At 45.6% G+C, this 22,481-nt stretch overlaps 1 protein-coding gene across 2 annotated transcripts in view; it reads left to right on the top strand.

Moving 5' to 3' along the window:
• The first annotated feature begins 747 nt into the window (after nucleotides 1-747).
• LOC147889138 (uncharacterized) overlaps nucleotides 748-22,481 on the top strand; it is a 74,911-nt gene continuing 53,177 nt past the window's right edge. For both annotated transcript variants that reach the window (XM_087391699.1, XM_087391698.1), the window contains exons 1-2: nucleotides 748-994; nucleotides 10,590-10,822. In XM_087391699.1, the coding sequence (XP_087247825.1) occupies nucleotides 940-994; nucleotides 10,590-10,822 (288 nt within the window). In that variant the 5' untranslated portion in view covers nucleotides 748-939. The remainder of the gene's footprint in view (nucleotides 995-10,589; nucleotides 10,823-22,481) is intronic.

Below are 22,481 nucleotides of genomic sequence, written 5' to 3'. Positions count from 1 at the left end.
GAGACATACAACTTCTTTACCATCAACAAACTTACAATGCTGGTTCCCAATGCCTCCTCACCATATTCTACCATGAAGACATTGATGAGGTCGCAATAATAAACTTGTACACCATCCTCCAAAACTCAACAGCTCCATCATATGTTGTAGCTCTTGCCGCCATCAACGCCGACGTACGCACTGGGACATCAACTTCCACCATCGCTCTCCGGACATTTATGCTCCATCATAATATGAGACAGCTCGTCGATGCACCGATAGCAATCTACGGGTCCACGATAGACCACATCTGGACCAACTCAAATGCATGCATAGCACATGCAATAGTAAGGTTCGTGTGGTGGTCCTGACATACAAACTCCAACAAACGCTCTTGAGCAGGCCCAATGAATGGAATTCACCTTGTTTTTGGCCTGCCCTCATAGGGGAAGGTCATAGTAACGAATCCACTCCTACGAATTGAAATTGGGTAGTTGTTTTATTTAATTACCATTTTATTGTGTGCCATCCGACCATTGGTTATTAGTGGAGATTTGGGTCAAGTGTGCATGTGAAGTGCTGTTGTGAATTGCAGTTTCTGCACGGCCCATATTCGTTTCTGCACGGCCCATATTCGTCAAGACTGAGTTAGAGTCCACGCACATCAATTTAATTCGAGAGAGATCCTTACATATCTTCAAAAGGGCAGGCCCAATGAATGGAATTCACCTTGTTTTTAAACTAGTCTTTCACTCTAGTCTATTCCATTTATGGAAGTCCTGTTAAAGTGTTCTTTTCTTTTATATGTATCTTGAGATTAACGCATATGCCTCGCACGAAAAAGAAGGGATAACTTACAATGGAGAAAGTTCACTTCTCGGGTGCTTGATTTGCACACCTTAGAGAACACGTTGAAGCTCATTTCGGTTGGCTTCCGGATGGCGGAATAGCAGGTCAGCTATGGCAGAAACAAGCACCCCTCACCAACTCATACAGCCTGTTTCAGGTGCTGTTCGTTTGTCAGCTCAGCGTCTTCCAAATCTGCACTTCTGATTGCATGTCCATGGAATTGATTTAGCAGCGTCGCTAAATTTATCGCACATTGCGAATTTGTTTTGAGTGAGATGATCTTTTAAGTTATTGCCGGTCTACACAAATTAGCTTTCGATGTTTTTTGGTGTGCCCATCTCAACATGTGGATGTGAATCACAAGTGCGTGATGTGCGTGCTTGCCTTTCTATACCTTTCAAATTTGGATCGACACTCGGATACTATGTCGTGGCGTTGTTGAAGTATTTGAACTTTTCTCTTAACTAAGATGTTCCTTGAGATTAAGCAATATCGTCTTGAGATTGTCAGGATCATTATGCTGAGTTGATGCTTTCTTATCAGGTTCGTAGTGAAGTTAGGCCCAATACATGCGGACTGTAGTAACGGTACTTAGAAAGAATTGGATTACGTCAAAGGAAATTCTGTTTTTTTACAGAAAAAAAGCGTTCCTCGTATGGTTGAGGATCTTACCTGTAGGCTAGGTTTCACAGAAATGTGCATGACGCTCAAATGGTCTTTTGGAGACAACCTCGCTCAAGGCAGATATGTTAGGTTGCGATGCTGGCCGTTGTCTTCTAGACATCATCTTGGGGTGTAGATGGGTGCTACCTGGGAGCGGAGTGCCCTGCATCTATTGAGTTCCACTCACTGAATAGGCCAGAAGGCATAAACTGAGATTTTATCGCTACTATGACACAACATAACTCGGGAGATGGTAGCTTGAGGGATGCATGCGAAATAGTTCAAGGTTACTCCTAGTGGGCAGTGACATCTTTCTATTTGCTCTAGCCATGAGCCGATAGGGAGAGAATAGATTGGTCCTAGGATTAGTAGTGTTAGTAGGCTTGCATAGGGTTTGCCACGTGGCAACTCTGCTGCCAATCGTGTGCTGCCCCACTTTCCTAGACTTATAAAAGGGGGCACAGCTGTACCTTGCAATTCATTCAAGGTCGTTACACTTCAGATTCCATTCTATGATTGTTTGGTACTTTCAAGCATCAGCCTTAGAGCTGCACATGCAAGAGGTTGAAGCTATCGGATCACTGGAGGATTCACAATGCTTTCCATGTGAGTCTCTTTAAACCTTTCAAGGGTGATGTGCCAGAGGATTTGCTTGATGAGATGCAACCAGAGGTTGAGGAATTGGATGAGATCCTAGTTCCAGAACAGATTTTGGCACATAAGGAAAAGAAGATCAGAGGTAGAGTTTCCCGCCGCTACTTGGTAAAATTCGTTGCTATCCTAGGTTATGAACAATCATATATGCTGTCTTTAATGGTAATACATGCTTTCATGATGGTATATTCCCATGTATTTCAGTTACTACATATCCTTATAACATCCAAATGCAATCGAGGTTGCTTGCCATGTTTCAAGTTAGGGGTATGTCACGAGGGCATGAGTTTTGATACTCGTTTGTAGCCTCGACCCCAGGAATCAAGTGGAGGTCACGGGATGAGGGTGTGCAAGTTCCCCTCTAGGAAATTGCACCTTGGGGGCAAATGAAAGGTCTAGGGCCAAGAGGGCCAAGAAGTTGCTGCTAGAGTGGTTCAGCCTTGGCTGTTGAAGCTGTACGACAGTACGGACTATTCCGTACAAACAGTACGGACGTTGCACGGAAGCTGTACGGCCTGACTGCGCGGGAGCTGTACGGATGGCAGACAGTGCTGATGAATGAGATGTACCGTCGGGTACGGTGCACGCTGTACGGTTGGGTACGGTGCATGGACGGGGGCCAATGTATGGAAATCCACGTGCTGCCCGTACGGCCATGTACGGGCTGTGGTACAGAGCACCTGCAGCCTCAAGTACGGATTGCTCACGGGTGAGTAAATGCATGGGAGAGCTCATTATTATAAATAGATGAGTAAGGGTAGGCTGGTTGTTCCTTTGGGCAGCTTGCAGGAACGAGGTGGATAAGCTGGTTGTTGCCTCGGGCTGTGTACTCATGGTTGGGCGGAAATAAATGCCAACTACCCAGGAGTGAGCAAAGCAATGACCAGCATAGTATATGCCTGGTAAAAGGAATGCACATAGAGGTTATGATTGGGGGGTCATGTTGGTCAATGAGCAGTGGGCTGTGTTTTTGAAGAGGCTTGCTCGGCAGGGTGAACACGATGAATGCTTGCAAAGATTGTTTGTGCTCATGAGCACCGGGGGTGGCTCAGTTATGCTTTCACTCATTGTTGGGTATTCCAGTGATCAGTGAACACTTGGGATTTTCTGGGGGAGCGTGTGGCCTTGCTTGGGCTGAAGATAATAGCTCCCCATGTTAAATGCATGTGTTTGCACTGAGTATGGATGCCTATGGTCACATGGGTGTGATAGCAGAGCCTCGCAGGGCTAATGGGTTGTGATACTGATGCCTACTGAGTGAAGGAAGAGCTGTGGTACTCTCAATTAATATAGCCCAGACCATGGCAGAAGGGTGGGGCCTGGTTGGGCTGGTCTAACCAGGCTGTTTTGTACCTGGAAAGGGGCTGACCCCACTCGGCTATTTTTAGCCTGGCTGTTCAGCCCTATAAAAGGGGCCATTTGAACCCCATTCCTCATCAGTTGGAGCAGCCCTCGGACAGCAGATAGGAGCAGCAGAAGGACCTACCTTGGCCAGGTGAAGGTGACCTAGAAGAAGCTGCAGACTAAGCAAGAGGTGCTTCCCACCTAGGCTGGCTATCCGAACAGCAAGGTGGAAGGGATCACCGGACAGAGAGTCTACAGAAGCTTAGAGGAGCACGTGGGCTCGGAGATCTGGAGGTGCCAGGCAGAGAGTAGGAGAACATTTTGGTAAGATCGGAGGACCACAGTTTGGTGGGACTCCACATCTCCTTTTGTATTGTGTCCAGTTTGTGGACAGACGGAAATATATAACTGTTGCTTCTATATTTGTCTATTCTGGCTTGCATATACACATCATTGATTGTGAAGTACAGATGTTATGAAGTTGAAACACTTCTGCGTGTAATTCCTGGGCTCATCTATCTGTCTTCTGCTGCAGGATACCCTCTAGTGGGATTTCCAATTTCTGACAAGAATAGTTCCAAAATTGTAGATTGCAGCCAAAAGCCCCAAGGAACCAAAGAGCCTATGAGGGGTAGAAATTTATAAAAGTGTACCTGGATTGCAAGTAATACCAGAATTTCTTGGTAGATTGCAGAACATAAAATCATCATCAAACTTTATCAGCTGCATCCAAGGAGCTGGGCAACCATGTGCACTCAAGCTGATGTATAATGGAATTGTAAATCTGTAAATTGTAGCAGTTCTTGAATTGCAGCCAGTCGAATCTGCTCAAATCTCCCTCATATTTAGGAGCAGCCTCTAGAGCTTAGGGCGACCAGGACAAGCTAAATAGGACATGATTCGGTGCATTCAAACAGTAGATCGTTGACTAACTACAGTCCACCTGCGTAAGACACAAGGCTACAATGTGGGGTCAAACCCTGATAATTTTGTGACTCCAACATATAGGGAGAATCTGAGAATCAAGCGCTCTCCATTCAAAATAGAGATGAAATTTGGCACACAGGTAGCCCTTGGGTTCAAAATATGATGCTCCAAATTTCAGAACAAATGGATCACAAAATCCCCTTGAAATCTGCTCTGATACAACTGAAACAAGACTTCTACTAAAGACTGCTAGCATTAACTAGTTTTAGGGAAAACTGAGGGACTGGATAGCAGGAATAGCAGAAATAGAAGGGAAAGAAAAGGATAAATCACTCTTACTAGGAAGAGGGCATGGGATGTGACAGCTCCCAGGATGTTGGCTGGCTTAATGCTAGATTTAGTCCTTGTAAGCTACATCACTTAGCTTCTCTGAAACGTGAAAAGGCCCATAATATCTCATGCTGAGTTTGGGAAACAACCGGTCTTTGCCCCTTTTCTTTTGCAGCTTTGCCTTTTCAAAGCACAAAAGAACCCAATCACCTTCATTAAATATCAATTCACGACGGCGACGATCAGCCTTCTTTTGCTTTGCGTGAGTCTTTAGGAGAGCCTGCTTCACTTATATGCCACATCCATGCTTTCAACATACCTATCAGCTTCAAAAATCTTATCCTTTGTAAGCAAGATAGGTGGAACTTTCCTGCGTCCTTCCGCTATTTCAAAAGGAGCTTTCCCAGTGGAAGTTTGCATAGTATTGTTAGCAAATTCTACTAAGGGCAGAAACTGCTCCCATTGTGTCTTATGCTCAGACACATAACATTTCAGCAAATCAAGAGCAGTCAAATTAGCCTCTTCGGACTGCCCATCTGACTGAGGATGAAAAGAAGATGAAAATCTCAACGTAGTGCCCATATTCTCAAAGAGCCCTCTCGAAAAGAGACTGGTCATGCGCGGATCTCTGTCACTTGCGATAGACTGAGGCATCCCGTGATATTTGAAAATGTTTTGTATGAACAACTTTGCCATATGATCCGCTGTAATTTTCTTCTTTACTGGAATGAAGTGTGCTGCTTACTGAACTGGCATATAATAGTCTAGAGACCATCATTCCCTGTAGGCGTCCTAGGAAGATCAAATATAAAATCCATGGCAATGCTCTCCCACGGTCTATCTAGGATTGGAATGGCTGCAACAATTCAGGTGTCTTTTGACTGTTAAACTTGACCTTTTGGCAGATGATGCATGTTCTGACAAAGGCATCCACATTCTGTCTCAAAGCTGGCCAATAGAAAAAGTGTTCCACTGCCTTAACCGTAGCATTAATGCCTCTTTGTCCTGCATACAGTGGAGCATGACTTTCTATCAGAACCTTTGACCTTAGTTGTTTTGTGACACAAAGGCATCCATGCATCATAATGAAGCCATCTCTGAGAGTATAAGGTCATGCCGCTGATTATTAGACAGCTGGTCATAAATTTTTGAGAAATCCTCATCCCAAGCATACTGGTCCTTCATTGCATCCAACTCAATGTGGTAAGCAATGGATACTGCGGGAACCTGAGGCTTCCTTGACAATGCATCGGCCACTACATTCTTTTTACCTTCCACATGCACTATCTGGAAGTGAAATATGGATAAGAAATTAGCCCATCGCGTATTCTTCTCAGATAACTTCGTCTGAGTAAGGAAATATTTCAGAGACTGATGATTTGTCTGCACTGTGAAATCAGCCCCAAGCAAATAGTGCTTCCACGTGGCAAGGGCATGAATTACGCCAGCAATTCTTTCTTATAAATGCCCAGATGTCTCTCATCATTTTGCGAACTTCTACACTCATAGGCCACTACCCGCCCTTCCTGCACAATGACCGCTCCAAGGCATTCTTTCCACACGCATCAGCTTGGATGTGACAAGCTTTCCGAAAATCTGGTAACATCAGGACTGGGTCTTTTTCTTTTAGCATCTTAAATGCTGCAATTTGTTTTTCAGCCCACACGAAGGATGCTCCCTTCTTCTGCATAGCATAGAGTGGTGAAGCAATTTCAGCAAAATGGCGTATAAAGCGCCTGCAGTATGAGCATAAGCCCAAAAAGATTTATACTTCATGCAAATTCTTAAGCTATGGCCAGCTGCGAATTGCTTCAATCTTTGCAGGATCCATGCGCACTCCATCCTTAGAGATAATGTGCCCCAGAAAGTGAATCTCAAGCATAAAGAATTCACTTTTCTTTGCATTTACAATCAGCCTATGCTTGCTGAGTTCTGCAAACGCAATTGCCAGATGCTTCCCGTGCTGTGCCTCATCTTTTGAGTACACAATCATGTCATCGAAGAAAGTGCCCACAAAAGCCCTATGCTCACGGAAGATTTTGTCCATCATCCGATTAAAAGTGGCAGGAGCATGTGTAAGCCCAAATGGCATAACTAAGAACTCCCGAAGGCTGTCTTGGACACATCCTTTGGACGAATGCGTATCTAATGATACCCACTCTTGAGATCTATGCGACTAAAAATGCCTACCCTTCCAATCTATCCAAGATATCCTCAATCCTTGGAATTGGAAGTCTGTTTTTAATGGTTATCTTGTTGAGTGCACGATAAGAAATGCACATTCTCGAAGAACCATTGCTCTTTTGCACCAACAGAACCAGTGAAAAATAAGGGGAAGAATTGGGCTGAATCAGCCCCTTATCCAAAAGGTCCTTCACCTGGCTCATGATTTCTTCTTGTTGGGCTGCACTCACCCTATAAGATGACCTATTTGGTGGACTACTGCTTGGCACTATATCAATTGCATGATCCTCAGGCCTCTCAGGTGGAAGTTCATCCGGCAACGAGTCAGAAAAACACTCTCCAAATTGATTAAGAAAACTTGTGCAATAGCAAAAAGTCAAATGAAGGGCAAAGAAGGATTACCAGCACACTTGAAGGTCGCCCACGGCAGCAACTATCTTGTTTATCCGGAGACGTATGTGCAGAACCTGGTGGTGGTGGACGTAAGGAAGGTGAGGTGTTGAATGTGCAACTCAAAATATTGTGTATTGTGTTCACTGAGCAGGGGCATTCTAGCCTCCCTATTGTTGTTGTCGAAGTTCATTTCTAAGCTTTATTAGTTGGTTGAATTGATTGCAGCTTGCATTGTGGCTATTTGTGAGGTTTATGACTGAGTAGACGAGGTTTATTGCCCTTTAGTTTCTTGAAGGCTGGTCACACCGTCCATCCCCATCACAGGTCTAGCAATTTTGCATACATATGCATGCTTCCTCTATGATGTCCTGGGTCAGACACCACCTGAACCCGCACAAAATATACGAGCCGTCCTTCGGCTTCATAACTAGAGATCACCAGATCATGAGGGACTATGCATTGAGCACTTTGCACATGGGCAGGAGGTCTGGACCTTGGTTCTAGCGCAGCTGTTCAATCATGCTTTATGCCATGGCTTCCGGCCTACCTGGAGCACTACCACCACAGTACCGATACACATCCCATGGACACTGGGAACTACTGTACTCTTATGATTGGACATACTCTGGCTAAGATATATGGTTCAGTACTTAAATCATATCTTCACTTTGAGGGCTATCATTGAGGAGGCGAGATCTCGACACCAGAAGGTCTATACATTTTCTAGACTTTCAGAAGGCTTTTGACACTATCCCACGATCCTGCATGATTAATAGACTACAAGAGCTGCAGATTCCAGAGACACTGATATGGGGGATGATGAGCCTATCAGAGGCAGAGTTCATGCCCCGGGTGGTCTATTTGATTGTGTCAGGAGTATGATCGGAGTGAAGCCAGGCTGCCCCCTCTCATCGGCCCTTTTCGGGCTTTACATTGATGAGATCGCTTCCTTCATCGATCGCCTAGGAGCAAAGGATCATGACTGGTCGATCTCATGATACAGATATTGCTATATGCTGATGACATAGTCCTTATCTTATCCTCAACGGAGGGGCTGCAGAGACATTTGGAGGCCTTGGAGGTTTTCTACAGAGAGAGAGAGACCTGATAATCAACCTTGGGAAGACCAAGGTTATTGTCTTCAATACCTCACATGCAGTGCTTCATCGACTCAGCTTCACCTATCGAGACGAGCCATTGGAGATGGTGCAGTCCTACACATATTTGGGAGCAATCTTACAAGACCTCTTTTCACTATGACACACGCAGCCCATGCATGACTCACGTGCTCTGGCATGATTGGAGAGAGACAGTGCTTCCAGGCACACTTTCAAGATCCACCTACTAAGTGATGGCTCTTCGATACGCTAGTGCGACCGACTGCCATGTATGCAGCACCCTTTTAGGGTTGTGATCTACTAATAGCAAAGTGGAGGAGATTTGAGTGGCTACAGGTGACAACGGGATCTAGGATGATTCGGAGCAAGCCCTCAGTCCCTCATGAGATAGTACATGTAGAGTGCGCCATGATACCGCTACAAACTGATGCCATCTTCCAGACCGTGACATTCATTCATAGAGTCTAGGACCTACCCTACTGGAGACTACCGAGGCTAGCTCTGGAGCCATCCAGAAGACTAGCTGAGAGCAGGGTGAACACATGGTATGCACGTATATCCACATGGTTTGCCAGACAAGGGATTTAGATGGACAGGCTCCCTCCCTTTCAGTATAGTATGGATGCACCCCCTGAGTCGATCCCGTGAGTTGAGATTAACCATATCATGTGGTTACAACTCCACACGTCTCAGACTTGGAAGGAGATCAAGAGCTACCCACCAAGACCCAATTCTACCGCGACCACTTCCTGAGCATCTCGAAGGAGGGATTCATCATGAGACTCCAGTATCTTGAGGACCGAGGAGTCTCACATGCACTGAGGATCGCTATTAGGCAGATGCGGGTTTCATCCCTTCAGTTGAGGAATGAGACTGGGAGAGCAACACGTATACCCAGAGAGCAGCAGATTCGCATGCTATGCACACTAGGAGTGATTGAGACAGAGGAGCACTTTCTCTGCGCCTGCCTAGCCTACTACGAGATCCGGGGGCAATACCACTGTCTTTATTAGGATGGGAGTGGCTTCGGTCTACTATCATGACGACTGATCCACTTCCATGACCAGGTATTGCATTGGGCTCTATTTGCTTGAGATGTGCTAGCACAGGGAGACCGTGCTACAACAAATCAGGGAGCAGCAAGAGGCGATCAGACCACAGGATACAGAGGCTGATTAGACGCAGCGGTGAGCATGAGAAGACATGAGGGCAGCATGGATCAACGAGAAGAGACGACGCTGAACAGTGGAGTGGCACCACAGAGGATGATCAAAGAGGTCCAGCCCATCGCTGCTCTACTCAGAGATCGACCACTCGAGGTGTCACTCTTCATGTGGCTCATCGTATACAGAGATCTCGGAGACCATGCCCCCCGCCATGGCGAGATATAGGTCGACAACTATATATACATGACATCTTTGCGTCTCATCTCATTGGGGGCATATCACGACTCCCGGATATGTCCTCAGAGCTTTCGCACTACTATTGGAGTATCTTGAGAGCTTCTGAGTGTGTGTTTAGAGTTTTTGAGATCATCAGCTTAGCTTAGCACTCAGCAAGGGTCTTAGTGAGCCCTTTGCTTCAGCTCAAGGTGGTGATTGCACTTTGTCTCATAGGCCCGTGATGCCTCCCGAAGACGTTAATACAACTCTCTCTCTCTCTCTCTCTCTCTCTCTCTCTCTGGCTCTCTTTGTGACACACACACACACACGCACGCGTATGCCTGCATGTTCCCCCCCCCCGGGCGGCCCTCCCCCTCCCCTTCCTGGTCCCTCCTCCCTCAATTAATAAAGTGGGAAAGGAAAAAATATGCATATGCCTTGATTTTGGATGTGTGGACATGGGTGCATGTGCGTGAGCATATTTTCATACAATGGCTTGCACCCCCTTTTGGAGGCTGAAAATATTGGTAGGGATATCTAAGTAGACAATGCCCTTATATGCGTGATGGGGCTGCTGGCTTTTAAATGTTTGGTATGCTTTTTACAAGGCTCAAAACTTCTCATGAAGCTGAGTGCGTCTGCCTTTGTTTTAAAGTTAAAAAAGGGCACAAGGAAAGCACATGGTGCACATAGTTTTCAGGTTTGCCAAATATTAAGTGCCAGCTGAGTTCAATTCTTATATTGATGATATGTGTCATTTTGAAAGATGATACAAAGCTAGATGGGAAGGGAGAAATGGAAGCGGAGGCACAAAAGGATGAAAGGAAGAATTGGGCATATGTTGAGTCACAAGCCTTGCGTGAGGATCAAGTGCTGAATGCAGTGAAATTTCTATCACATCCAAGTGTCAGGGGTTCTCCTATCGTGCATCGTCGCTCGTTCTTGGAGAAAAAAGGCTTGTCTAACAAGGAGATAGATGAAGCATTTCACCGAGTTCCGGTAACGTCTAGTGCATAATTTTGTGTAGATTTCAGCTCAAAAGTTTACTTAATGTTGGGGGACTAAGGCTTATTCAGAGTGAAGGCTTTGTAGTGTCTCTGTTTTTGAGGCTACGTTTGATAGATGATGTTGAGAGTTATGTATTAACTACAGTCAACATAGAGATTACAAGGTATATGTTCGCCAAATTGTAGAGTAATTGCATGCTAATTGGAAAGCCTTCTATTTTGTGTGTGCTTGGTGTATTTTCTCTCTTATGTTTTTGTGCAGAGGGTGTATAAAACAGCTGTCATTCTATAAGACTCTACTTGATGGTGATCGATAAACTCACAAGGATCTAGAACAAAATCCAAATCTTTATTTGTCAAACTCTAGTAACTCTAATCATTGGAGAAAATCTAAAATCATAAAGAATGCTTATGAGAAGGTTAGAACATGGAAGATGGGATTGACAAGATCATATCACGAGACCACAGATTATTGTAGAAAGAACGACTTGATTTGTATGATAAACACGATTCTCGTTTTGCTTTGTAGAGCTTCAAGCATGTTTTGACCAACACAGCAAGAATCTTAAACTGAACAATATATTTATATCTTTGGCAATCATATGCAATTAGTTGTGATAATCTGCCAAGCCACATCAGTGTAGACTTCCATTCAATATGTGAGCTTCACTCAAAGAGCAATCAATCTATGCTATTATACTTGGGCTGTTCATTTTGGACAAATTTATACACCGTACACACATGCATTGACAAAGCCTTTATATGGTTTTATATGACTATGTTGATAAGGTATGAAGAACAAAGGCTAAAGCTAAGAGTACAAAATGATATGTAGGTTTGAAGAACAATATAATTACAAAGTGATATGAATGTTGGAATGTGGACTCAAGGAATGCCAGGAGGTGCCAAGACTGGAGGGTGTTTTTGGGCCAGTTTCAACCTGTACATGCAGGGGCTTCAATGTCAGAGAATAGAGGTCTAAACAACTCAAACCTTACATGCAGCTGTAGAACTCTTTCCAAACACTCTAGATGCACTCACAAACTGAAAGCCTCACTCAAAGAATAGACAGCAAAGAGAAGAGAAGAAGAGAGAGAGAACTCAGACTTTATTCATCCATTGATGTGGGAGCACAAGACATCCCACGAAGGGGCTGGGCATAAAACAGTAATCAACGATGATTACACTGCTGAGTTCACAGAAGAGCTCTCTACACAATCTCAAGTCGACATTGCTAGTAGAAATGGCTTCAGTGCTGCACAACATGGTGATAAGTTTTAAGCTTATTCTTGCATTACATATGAAACATTACTTCAAATGATGGTAGTGTACCTCGTGTTACTATTGCGGTCTCACATTGTTCCTAGATTACTTAATGCAATTCGAATCAGTCTGTCTTGTTATGCTCAAGCTGAGGTAACATGACCTTGGAAGGGTTAGTTGGAATTTTCCCTTTGGAGGACCAACAATTGTAAATAATCTGTATTGCGCTTTATGTGTAAGGTCAAAGGGATTTAATATATGGGCCGTTGGTAAGAGTGAATGGCACGGACTACAGGGGGTCTAAGATCCAAGACCAAGCTGCTTTTAATCATGGAAATGTGCCTAGGGAGGAATGAATTAGTTGTTCATCCAAGTGGGGGTAGAAGAGTGCTTTAAGAGTGGTCTTAAATAATGTAATACATGGCATCTAGATCCCTCTAGGGAACTGTGGGTTCTGCAGCAAGCTTCGAAAAAAACCCAATGGATATGTATGTGGTTGTGCACTGTAGGAGTTGCTTTTTGTGTTTCATTTGATATCAGAGCGTCAGGTTCATGGAAGGATCTTATGTGGTTGCCTCTCAAAGCAGCAAACAATAGAGCAACGGGTGGATTTTCTGATTGGCCTGTTCGGATTGCTGGTCTTTGGCCATGCCGCCTTCTTAACTATCAATGATGTCAAAGCATAACAACCTGTACGAGTTTGGCGATTTCCAATGCTTTGACGGGTTATGAGCATCGGCTAAAAAGTGAGGGAAGACGGTGGTCACGACCTGCATGTGATGGTTGAAGTGTTTGCTTCAGGCATGGTGATTTTGTATTTACGTGGGATTTAATAGGCTGCCGTTTTGGTCTCCAGGCTTGTTGTTGTTTGAGAAAAGGTATCGTTTTTTGGGAGCTGCTACCAGGCACATTGATTTCATTCTCCTTCAAGGCCTTGACCTCAATATGCAGCGTAGTTCTGCCATTATACCCAACTTTTGGTGAGGATCACGCTGCGGGGAGACTTGGGAAAGAAAAAAAAACGTGTCTATTTTGTGGTGAATCGATCATTGCACACTCAGGTTTGGCTGCATATATGGCGTGAGCTTTGTACATACATGTGGTAGGACCCTAGAAAACCGGGGGGTAGGGCCTTGGGATGTGTGTGTGCAAGTTTTTCCCCTAGGGGTTAGTGCCTTGGGGGTGAACTAGTGAATAAGTTCAAAGAGGTGGCAAAGTACCCTTAGGACCCAAGTTGGCCATTGGTTTGGCCCCACTAGAAGGGGCAAGGGGCAGATTAAAATTTAAGTTGGTCATTGGTTTGATCCCATAGGGCATAGGGACAAATTAAAGACCTTGGGGGAAATCCAAAACGTGGGCTGCCACATAATTGGTAAGGAACTCCATGGAAGGACTTGGGCTGGTTGACGGGCGTACGAGGGAGGGGGAGAGCTCTGGGGCAGAGTCATTATGCACGGGAGTAAAGGTGCAGGTCGACTGTGTGTACGGATGATGCATGGAGCTTGTGCAGTAGTAGTACGGCCGCCATGCGGATTTGAGCGTGTGGGTTGTGTATGGATTGGCGCACGGAGGAGAGCAGGTTGGCGCTGTACGGATGGAGCAGTAGACTGGTTGTACACAGTCGTTTAATTGCACTTGTATGGCCTGTATGGAAGGGTTTGGCTGATGCTGCATCGGCTCTTTGATGAGCATGGACTGTGGGGTTTTGTAAGGTCGTATGGGGTTGTACGGCTCTTATCCAGTGCATTTGTACGGGCTCTGAGTGAGAAGGTTTCAGCTTGGCAGGGTGTGCATTAGCTCCTGGATGAGCTTGGCTGAGCTTCGGACTGGTGAAGAGATCACACAGGCCTTGATGTGATTGCTATTTGCTGTGAGCTGTGTTGGAGAGACTTGCTTGGCAGGGTGATACACAATGAATGCTTGCAGAGCAAGTTCATACTTCTAAGGATTGTGGGTAGGCTAACTATGCTTTCACCCATTGCTTGGGTATTCCAGTGAGTCAGTGGACACTTGTGGCAGTTTGGGGAGTTGTGTGACCCCGTATGGGCTGCTAGCTACAGCTCCTTGGTCATTGGTTTGACCCCATAGGGCATAGGGGCAAATCAAAGACCTTGGGGGCAATCCAAAACGTGGGCTGCCACGTGGCATGCTAAATTGGCAAGGAACCCCATGGAAGGACTTGGGCTGGTTGACAGGCATAGGACGAGAGCGTTGGGGCAGAGTCATTACGCACGGGAGTAAAGGCATAGGTTGGCTCTGTATACAAACGACGGATGGAGCTTGTGCACTAGCAGTACAGCCACCGTATGGATCTGAGCGTGTAGGCTGTTTGTATGGACTGGCGCACGGAGGAGAGCAGGCTGGTGATGTACGGAGGGAGCAGTACGGACTGTACGGATAGTCCGTACAGTCATTCAATTACACCTGTACGGGCTGTACAGAAGGGTTTGGCTGATGCTGTACATGCTGGGCTGTGAGATTATGTAGCTGTATGGCTCTTATCCCGCACTTGTACGGGCTGCTGCCAGTGTGGATGAGTGAGAAGGTTTCAGCTTGGCAAGGTGTGCATTAGCTCTTGGATGAGCTTGGCTGAGCTCCAGGTTGGTGAAGAGATTACGCGGCCTTGATGTGATTGCTATTTGCTGTGAGTTGTGTTGGAGAGACTTGCTTGGCAGGGTGATACACAGTGAATGCTTGCCGAGCAACTTCATGCTTCTAAGGATTGTGGGCAGGCTAACTATGCTTTCACCCATTGCTTGGGTGCTCCAGTGAGTCAGTGGACACTTGTGGCAGTTTGGGGAGTTGTGTGACCCCGTATGGGCTGCTAGCAACAGCTCCAAGGTATTATGCAAGTGTTTGCACTGAAATGGATGCCTATTGTCATTTGGGTGTGAGAGCTAGGCCCAACAGGGCTCATCTTTGGGATACTGATGCCTATTGAGAGTGGGAAGAGCACTGAATGCAAGTGAGATTGAACTCATTGTGTAATCTATTTGCTGGACTCTCTAATTATGAAGAAATACCGGAAGGGGCGCCAAGAGTTAAGGGCCAATCTGTGTGCTTGTTATTGAGCAGGAGCACTTTAGCTCCCCCAATAAGTGTTTGAGTTACTTGCTGAATATTCTTGTGTGAAGTCTTTTGCTGGTTAGTTGTCTTTACCGTCCTCTTGTTGGTCTTGAGGCTGGTTTCGGCGCCCTTTTAACATAGCTAGACCTTTGCCAGGTCTCATGTTCATTTGCATCCTCACTAATACACACGTTAGTGAAGGTGTGGTTTCTAAACTGTTTATTGGCATGCCCCATGGGAAGGTCTAATTAGAGGTTCCAATTTTAAAAATGTTGATTTTTAGAAATTTGCATTTGGATTTTTATGATTGGGCTAAGTTACGCTTGCTATTTGTATCCCTGGATCCTCCATCTTTTTCTCCCCCTTTTTCTTTTGTTGTTGTTGTTGTTCTTCTTCTTCTCTCTCGCTTTCTCTCTCTCTCTCGCTCTTTCTAAGCCCCCTTTTCTGAGCAGAAAAGGGGTGATAAGGACCTGAAGTATAGCCTCATCTGGACGAAGGCAGAGAAAATAGAAGACCCGAGCGCCAAGGCTTGCATATGAACACTATGTAAGATGCAAGACACAAAAATTGAATGCCTACGCAAGAAGCTAAGAGAGACCAGAGAAGATGAGCTCTCAAACCTCCGAGTTCAAATGCAAGATGAAATGAAGAATGGCAAGAGGAGATGCAAAACAAATGGACATGTGAGAAAGGTAAAATCATGCAGGACATGACTCGTGCTCTAGATGAAAAAAACAGTAATTTGATCTCAAAAATTGAGACATTGGGAGCCCATGTTGCTGCCCTCCAAAGTGAGAATGACAAACTGAAGGCAAGTGCACATTTGGAAGAAGGGGAGTTTCAGCCACCTTTTAATGAGGAGTTGAACACCATTAAAGAGCAAATGCAGCAGCTCAAAAATGCAAAGGGGACGTCAGAGGAATGGTGCAAGATCATTGATATGCTGACATCAGAGAATGAACAACTCAAAAAGGAAATGGCAGCTTCGCAAACCACGGTACAAGGGAAACATGCCGAGTTCACACAACAAATCACGAAGGGGAAAGCAGATATGCTTGCATGGAAAGATGTCCTAAAGGAACAGGGAGCTCATTTCTGAAACAATTGAGGAAGAAAAACAACGGGGCAGCAAGAGTTTGAATGTGCTGGTCAGAGGCCTAACAATAGATGATAGCCCCATGTCAGATGCCAAAATCCCTCTTTGACAAGATGGGAGTAAACCTCAATTGTGAATCAGCCTGGAGAGTGGGTAAAACAGATGCACCAACAAGGCCTTTGGTTGTAAAGCTGCGAACAGCCACAGATCCACCCTTATGAGTACACGGGCAGCACTGAAGGGGACCAAGATCTTTCTAGATGAAGATCTCACACTCCTACAGCAGGAACATAGAAGGGCAGGAATGGTACGGGTGATGGCTGCAAGACGAGGGGAAATGGGCAGTTTACAGAGATGGTAGGGTGATCATTCGAGAGAGGGTAGAAAAAGAAGTACGAGATGCAGCAGGAGAAGGGGACAGCACATGACGGTGTCTGAATGATGGGGTGAGTATGCAAAACAAATTGAGAATGGCAGTGTGGAATTGTAATGGCACCCTATGGTCTGACCCAGGGGAGTTCTTGGAGACACACCATAACAAAGATGTGATCTTCTACATTGAGACACATGAGAGCCCAGAGAGAGGGCTACCCACAGTGACAGGATACACATCGGAGTGTGCCCATAGGAGGGAACTGAGGAGAGATAGTGGGGTACGAGGATTCGGAGGTGTGGCTGTTCTCTTCATATCACATCTGAGGCCACTCCTCTCTACAATATGGAGGGAGGAGCATGCACAACACGTGGATTTGGGTCCAGTTACTAGACACACAACTGACCTTCATTGCAGTATGTTACTTTACCCTAGACACATCATCCTATTCGCGAGAGGTCACCACTGAGGGGCACAACTCATATGAGACTATTCATGATGATATCACGGAGTTCTCCAGACACGGGGACACTCTACTCCTTGGTGACTTCAATGCACGTATTGGGAACAAATAGGTGGGCATGTTCCGATATTAGCACAACTGTTCAACCATGTCGTATGCCATGGCTTCCCACCTACCTGGAGCACCACCACCATAGTTCCGATACACAAGGTAGGTGATCCCATGGACACTTGGAACTACCGTACTCTTATGATTGGCCACACTTTTGCTAGGTCGGTACTAGAGAGGGAGATCAGCAGCCACACAGAGGGTCACGGACAGCGGGCACTTGGGCAGGCAGGATCCGGAGACATCACTCCACCTTGGATCACATTTTCACCCTGAGGGCTATTATTGAGGAGGCGAAGTCGAGGCATTAGAAAGTCTACACTTGCTTCGCAGATTTTCTTAAGGCATTTAAAATTGTCCCACGCTCTCGATACTGATGTATGCCGATGACATAGTCCTCATATCATCCTCAGCAGAGGGGCTGCATAAACATCTAGAGGCTTTGGAGATGTTCTGTAGGGAGAGAGACTTGACAGTTAGCCTTGGAGAGACCAAGGTTATGAACTTCAACACCTTGCGAGCAGTGTCCCGTCACCATAGTTTCACATACCGTGGCGAGCTTGTGGAGATAGTGTAGTCCTACACATATTTGGGGATAGTGTTCATTGGACCAGGTTTCACGATGTTCCATGCGGGTACGGCACAACTCACACGAGGACGGGGGGCTCTGGCCCGACTAGAGAGGCGATGCTTCCAGGCACACTTTCAGGACCCCCCGACGAAGGGCTGGCTCTTTGACACGCTGGTGAGACCGACTGCCATGTACGCATCATCTTTTTGGGGGAGTGATATTTCAGCGACGGAGTGGAAGAGATTTGAGAGACTACACGTGACCATGGGATCCAGGATGATTCGGAGTAAACCCTCAGTCCCTCATCAGATTATACAGGCAGAGTTCACCATGACCCCTCTCCAGGTTGATGCTATCTTTCAGACGGTGACGTTCCTCCACAGAGTTTGGTCCTTACCCCAGTGGAGACTACCGACCCCCTTTTTTGCGCACCATCTCGGGCAGACACATGAATGAATTCCATTTTTCTCTTTTTGGATTTTGGGCAGGCCTTATGAATGATTGACTATAATTCACCTTGTTTATTTGGCGTGGAATCAAGAGGGTCTGAAGGGAGTAGTCTCTCCTATTTTGTGGAGTACAATTTTGGATATAGAGCTGAGCCCATGTGAGGCGTAGTGAATTGAGGGATGGTCACTCCAGGCAAGAAATAAAATTCAAAGACAGGCCCTTTTGTGGTGATCATTTACGTGCACAGATGGTATATAGCTAATGGATAGATTGGAGCTCATCTTATCAAGGCTGATGGGTTTTTGTATAGAAAAAAGGAACTTCCTGGTTGAAAGAAGATCAACCTGTTTCTAGAGAACCTAGCTCTAACAACTAGGGAGGAGGACTATACAATCATCGAATTTCTCGCAGCTTGAACATGTAAAAAGTGCCTGCAGGCAATGCCTTGTAGAACTGCTCCTGACTTTTGACAGTCGCTCTAGAATCAGATGTCGAGGAATTTCCTATTCTAATCACTAGTGGGGGCTTTCCAATGACCCACTCTCCCAAGTGGTGCGCAAGGTGTAGATGATATCCTGCTATATAGCGACCAGAGTGGCCACGGGTGGAACACAGTGCTCACACTTCACTAGGTTGTATTGTGCAACCCAGATGTTCCACACCATGATGCTGGCCACGGTCTTCCACATGCTGTCATGTGGAGAAGAAAGATAATGATGCCAAGCGGGTGGGGTCACCTCATGCAACTCGATACGGTGGATGCTCTGTCCATGTATCCTGTATGGTGGGGAAACCTCATCGATATGGAAGTCATGCCCCTCCTCTATCAACCAGGCCGCCATGCTCTAGGTGAAATCTCGTTGAATACTTTGCATTTGGGTCACAAGCTGAAGGGATCCTAGCTAGATCCTCTAGGTGCTAGGGCAATTCCGTAGGCAGTGTGGGATCGTCACCCAAACTCCATCCATGACTGTCATGTGCACGGATTGGTATCCGACGTGTATTGGGTACACAAGACTAGCTCAGGTAGCCTGGGGAGGCTTAGAGCTAGGCAGGCTTGATTCTTGGGTTGAGTGGCAAGGGTACGAACCAGTTTGAGGTCTTCGCTATTTTTGGCGCTTGGGGCCCGAGTCTATATAAGGGGCCCAGAGGTTCAGTTCTCAGGGAGCCGACGGGAGCAAGTTTCGTTCCCAGGTGCTAGGTCTGATCTTGGATTGAGTCGCGGACGCGCGCCTGCATCATAGCGTAGCCCAAGGCCCAGTAGCAGATCCCATGCTTCACAGCGTCACCTGGTGGTATGGGACACCAGGTTGGTTAGGATCTGGTTGGGAGTTCGTGCCAGTAGCTCAGCTTGTGGCTCGCAGGGGACATCTCATGATTCGGGATCACATCTCGTAGATGTCATGGTTGGGTGGTGAGCAGCCTGCTCAGTTTCCTCATGTTGGTGTGTTCTTGTGTTTGCTTGCAGATCAGAGGTTTTCAGGAGTGCTGGGGATGTGTCAATGACATGGTAGCAGTGCCCATCCAATCGCATCTGCTTTAGCCAAGGGCCTATGGGTGAAGCCTCGTGGGCAACCAATTAGAAGAAATACGACATCTTCCGTTGTCGAAGACTAGACCATAGTTGTGTCTAGAATCGAGATCTGGCCTTTTGGGCACATGTTGCTCGGTCCAGTGTCTCTCTCTCAAAGGTGTTCGTTGATGCCTCCATCTAGAGCCGCTGTCCTATCCGTATCGTGTAGGTGGTGTGGATTGAAATGAGGCAGGAGCCGTACTAGTGTGAAGTGACATCTTCTTGGCATAGAAGGAGAGAAGATTACAATATGCATGCCGCACAAAGAGAAAGAAAAGATGCAACGAGAGGTCACAACATTATCTCCCTCGAAGAGGGCCACTACTACATTTTGGAGTTTGCTACTACTACAGTTTCTTTTTCTATGAGTGCACATGTTCTTGAAGCTACAGCTCCTGCTGCATCTCATTCACCTCTCACGTGCATGTAGGCAAAGTACCCTTTACACTACATGGCACACGAAGGCACAGGTAGATGCAACTGTAGCCCCTCTTTTTTACTCAAATGGGATTAGTTTTGCTAGTGTGATCTGCTTATTTCACGGAGATGGTGTCTAGAATTACAGCATTTGGGCCACATTTACCCCTCCCAAGTGAGGAAAAGCTTCTAGATGATGAGGCGATGGCAATTAATGAAGCCATTCAACATGTGAAGGAGAAATGACGTAAGTATGGGGTGACTTTTGTTGCAGATGGTTGAAGTGATGCGGGAAGTCAATTACTTTAGGGCATTCAGGCATATTATAGAGGATCTACATCATAGTTACCAAGGAACGGCGTTCCGACATCCGGAACATCTGAAACGCCGTTCCAAGAAGTAGACCGGGAATGGCCCCGGAATGGCCCCCCCCCCAAAAAAAAAAAAAAAAAAACACTTTGAAAGTTTCAAATGGGTATTTTAGAACTTATGTAGAAAGTTTAAAGCTGTAAAATGTTAGTTTCTTTGATTTTCTAACATAGTTTTATGTCATATGATGATGTGTTGTGTATGACGTGGCGTCTCGATTCCTTTTCTCGCGTTCCCTCGTCTCGAAATATTCCCGTTCCGACACCCTGAATTTTCGGAACATTCCCGTTCCCTGGTAACTATGATCTATACACTCCATAGAGTGTGGAGTGCAGCAAACAACAACGAATGTTTCGGTGCAAGTGGGGGTAGATGCAATGGAATATGTGGGTTCATCCAATGTTGTACAGCTTGTTTTAGATGGTGAAAATACCAACAAGGCACCAAGTTCATTATTGGATTAGAGATATCGTCATATTCCGTGGAGTGCTTGTGCTGCACATTGTTTAAATAATTTATTGAAAGACATTGGCAAATTGGATTGGATGAAGAATGTTATTGAAAGTAAGAGAGATATGGTTGGACTTATCATATGCCATCATTTTTCTCTTTCGTTGTACCGCAAGTTTGCAAGGAAGGAGCTTTTGATGTATGTAGAGACAAGGTTTGCATACAATTTTTTGATGCTTTGAACACTTGTTCAAATGAGACTACACTCAAACACGTTGTGCCAAGCCCACAATGGAATGCAAGTCCCACTACTAAGTAGGCCCTTGGGATATATTGCTGTGACTTGTGTATAGGCAGCAATGATTTTTGGGGTGATGCATCACACACCTCATTGCTTTGTATAAGGGATTTGTGAAGTTGCTGAAAAAGGTTGATGGAGATATGCCTTTTATTGTTTGTAAGGTATATGAGGAGATGGATCGCATGATGGAAAACACCAAAGAAAGATCCTCAAAGGTGGAGAGACTTGGAAAAGTTGGCCGTGAGTAGGTGAAACCAATACTACTCTCCCATTTGTGCGGCTTTGTTTGTGTTGGACCTGTAGTTTCAACACAACGCACGTCCAGAGCACAGTGTTGCAGAGGTGGTCTGTGGTTGGAACGTCATTCTTCATAGGATGGTGCCAACTTCGGATGCTAGGCAGACAATGAAGTTCTAGCTTGCCAATTGTTACAATAAGGAGGGCATGTTTCGATGGCCAGATGCACAGCATGACATGTAATCTTAACTCATTCCAATTTTCAGATTTTAGTAGTACATAATTTATTACACATAGTAATAACTTCTAACTTCTAAGTGCAACGTACATTTGAAACTTATGAGTTTTGCAATTTCAGATTTTGAGTTGGGGCTGTTACATGGTGGGAGGATTATGGAACTGAGTCACTTGAGCTGCAATTGCTTGCCATTCCAATTAAGGCCTTGGTTGTAGTTCCTCTTCTAGTGAGCGCTTGTGGAGCAGCTTTGCCCACATCCATACAAAGAAGAGGAACCGTCTCAAAGCACAAAGGGCCAATGATCTTGTCTTCTTTAATGCAAACTTTAACTGGAGTATACCATGACAAATTATTGGTTCCTGAACTTATCATTCAGGGGGGGTGCAAATCCTCTCACTTTTCATGAGTTGATAGGACTTATGCTTCAGGAAGAGCAGACCAGGAAAAACTTGGCTTCACGTGCAGGTGAACAAGCTATGCTCTCAAAGTTCAAGTAAAAAACAAAGGGACAGGCAAAGACATCAGTAAATCAGCCTTCCAGTGGGTCAGGACAGCCTTCACAAAAGGCTAGAAATGATGCAAGTAAGCCCAAAAAGAAGGGTTTTTGTCATCACTGCAAAAAGCCAGGTCATCACATTGCAGAATGCAGGAAAAGGCTTGCAAAAGAGAAGAAAAA

The sequence above is a fragment of the Dipteris shenzhenensis genome, chromosome 20, assembly GCF_047967505.1.
Source record: "Dipteris shenzhenensis isolate YYH24624 ecotype China chromosome 20, Dip_SZ_1.0, whole genome shotgun sequence".
Taxonomy (NCBI): domain Eukaryota; kingdom Viridiplantae; phylum Streptophyta; class Polypodiopsida; order Gleicheniales; family Dipteridaceae; genus Dipteris; species Dipteris shenzhenensis.
The sequence above is the reverse complement of the archived record's forward strand: the minus strand, read 5'-3'. Positions and strand labels throughout refer to the sequence as shown.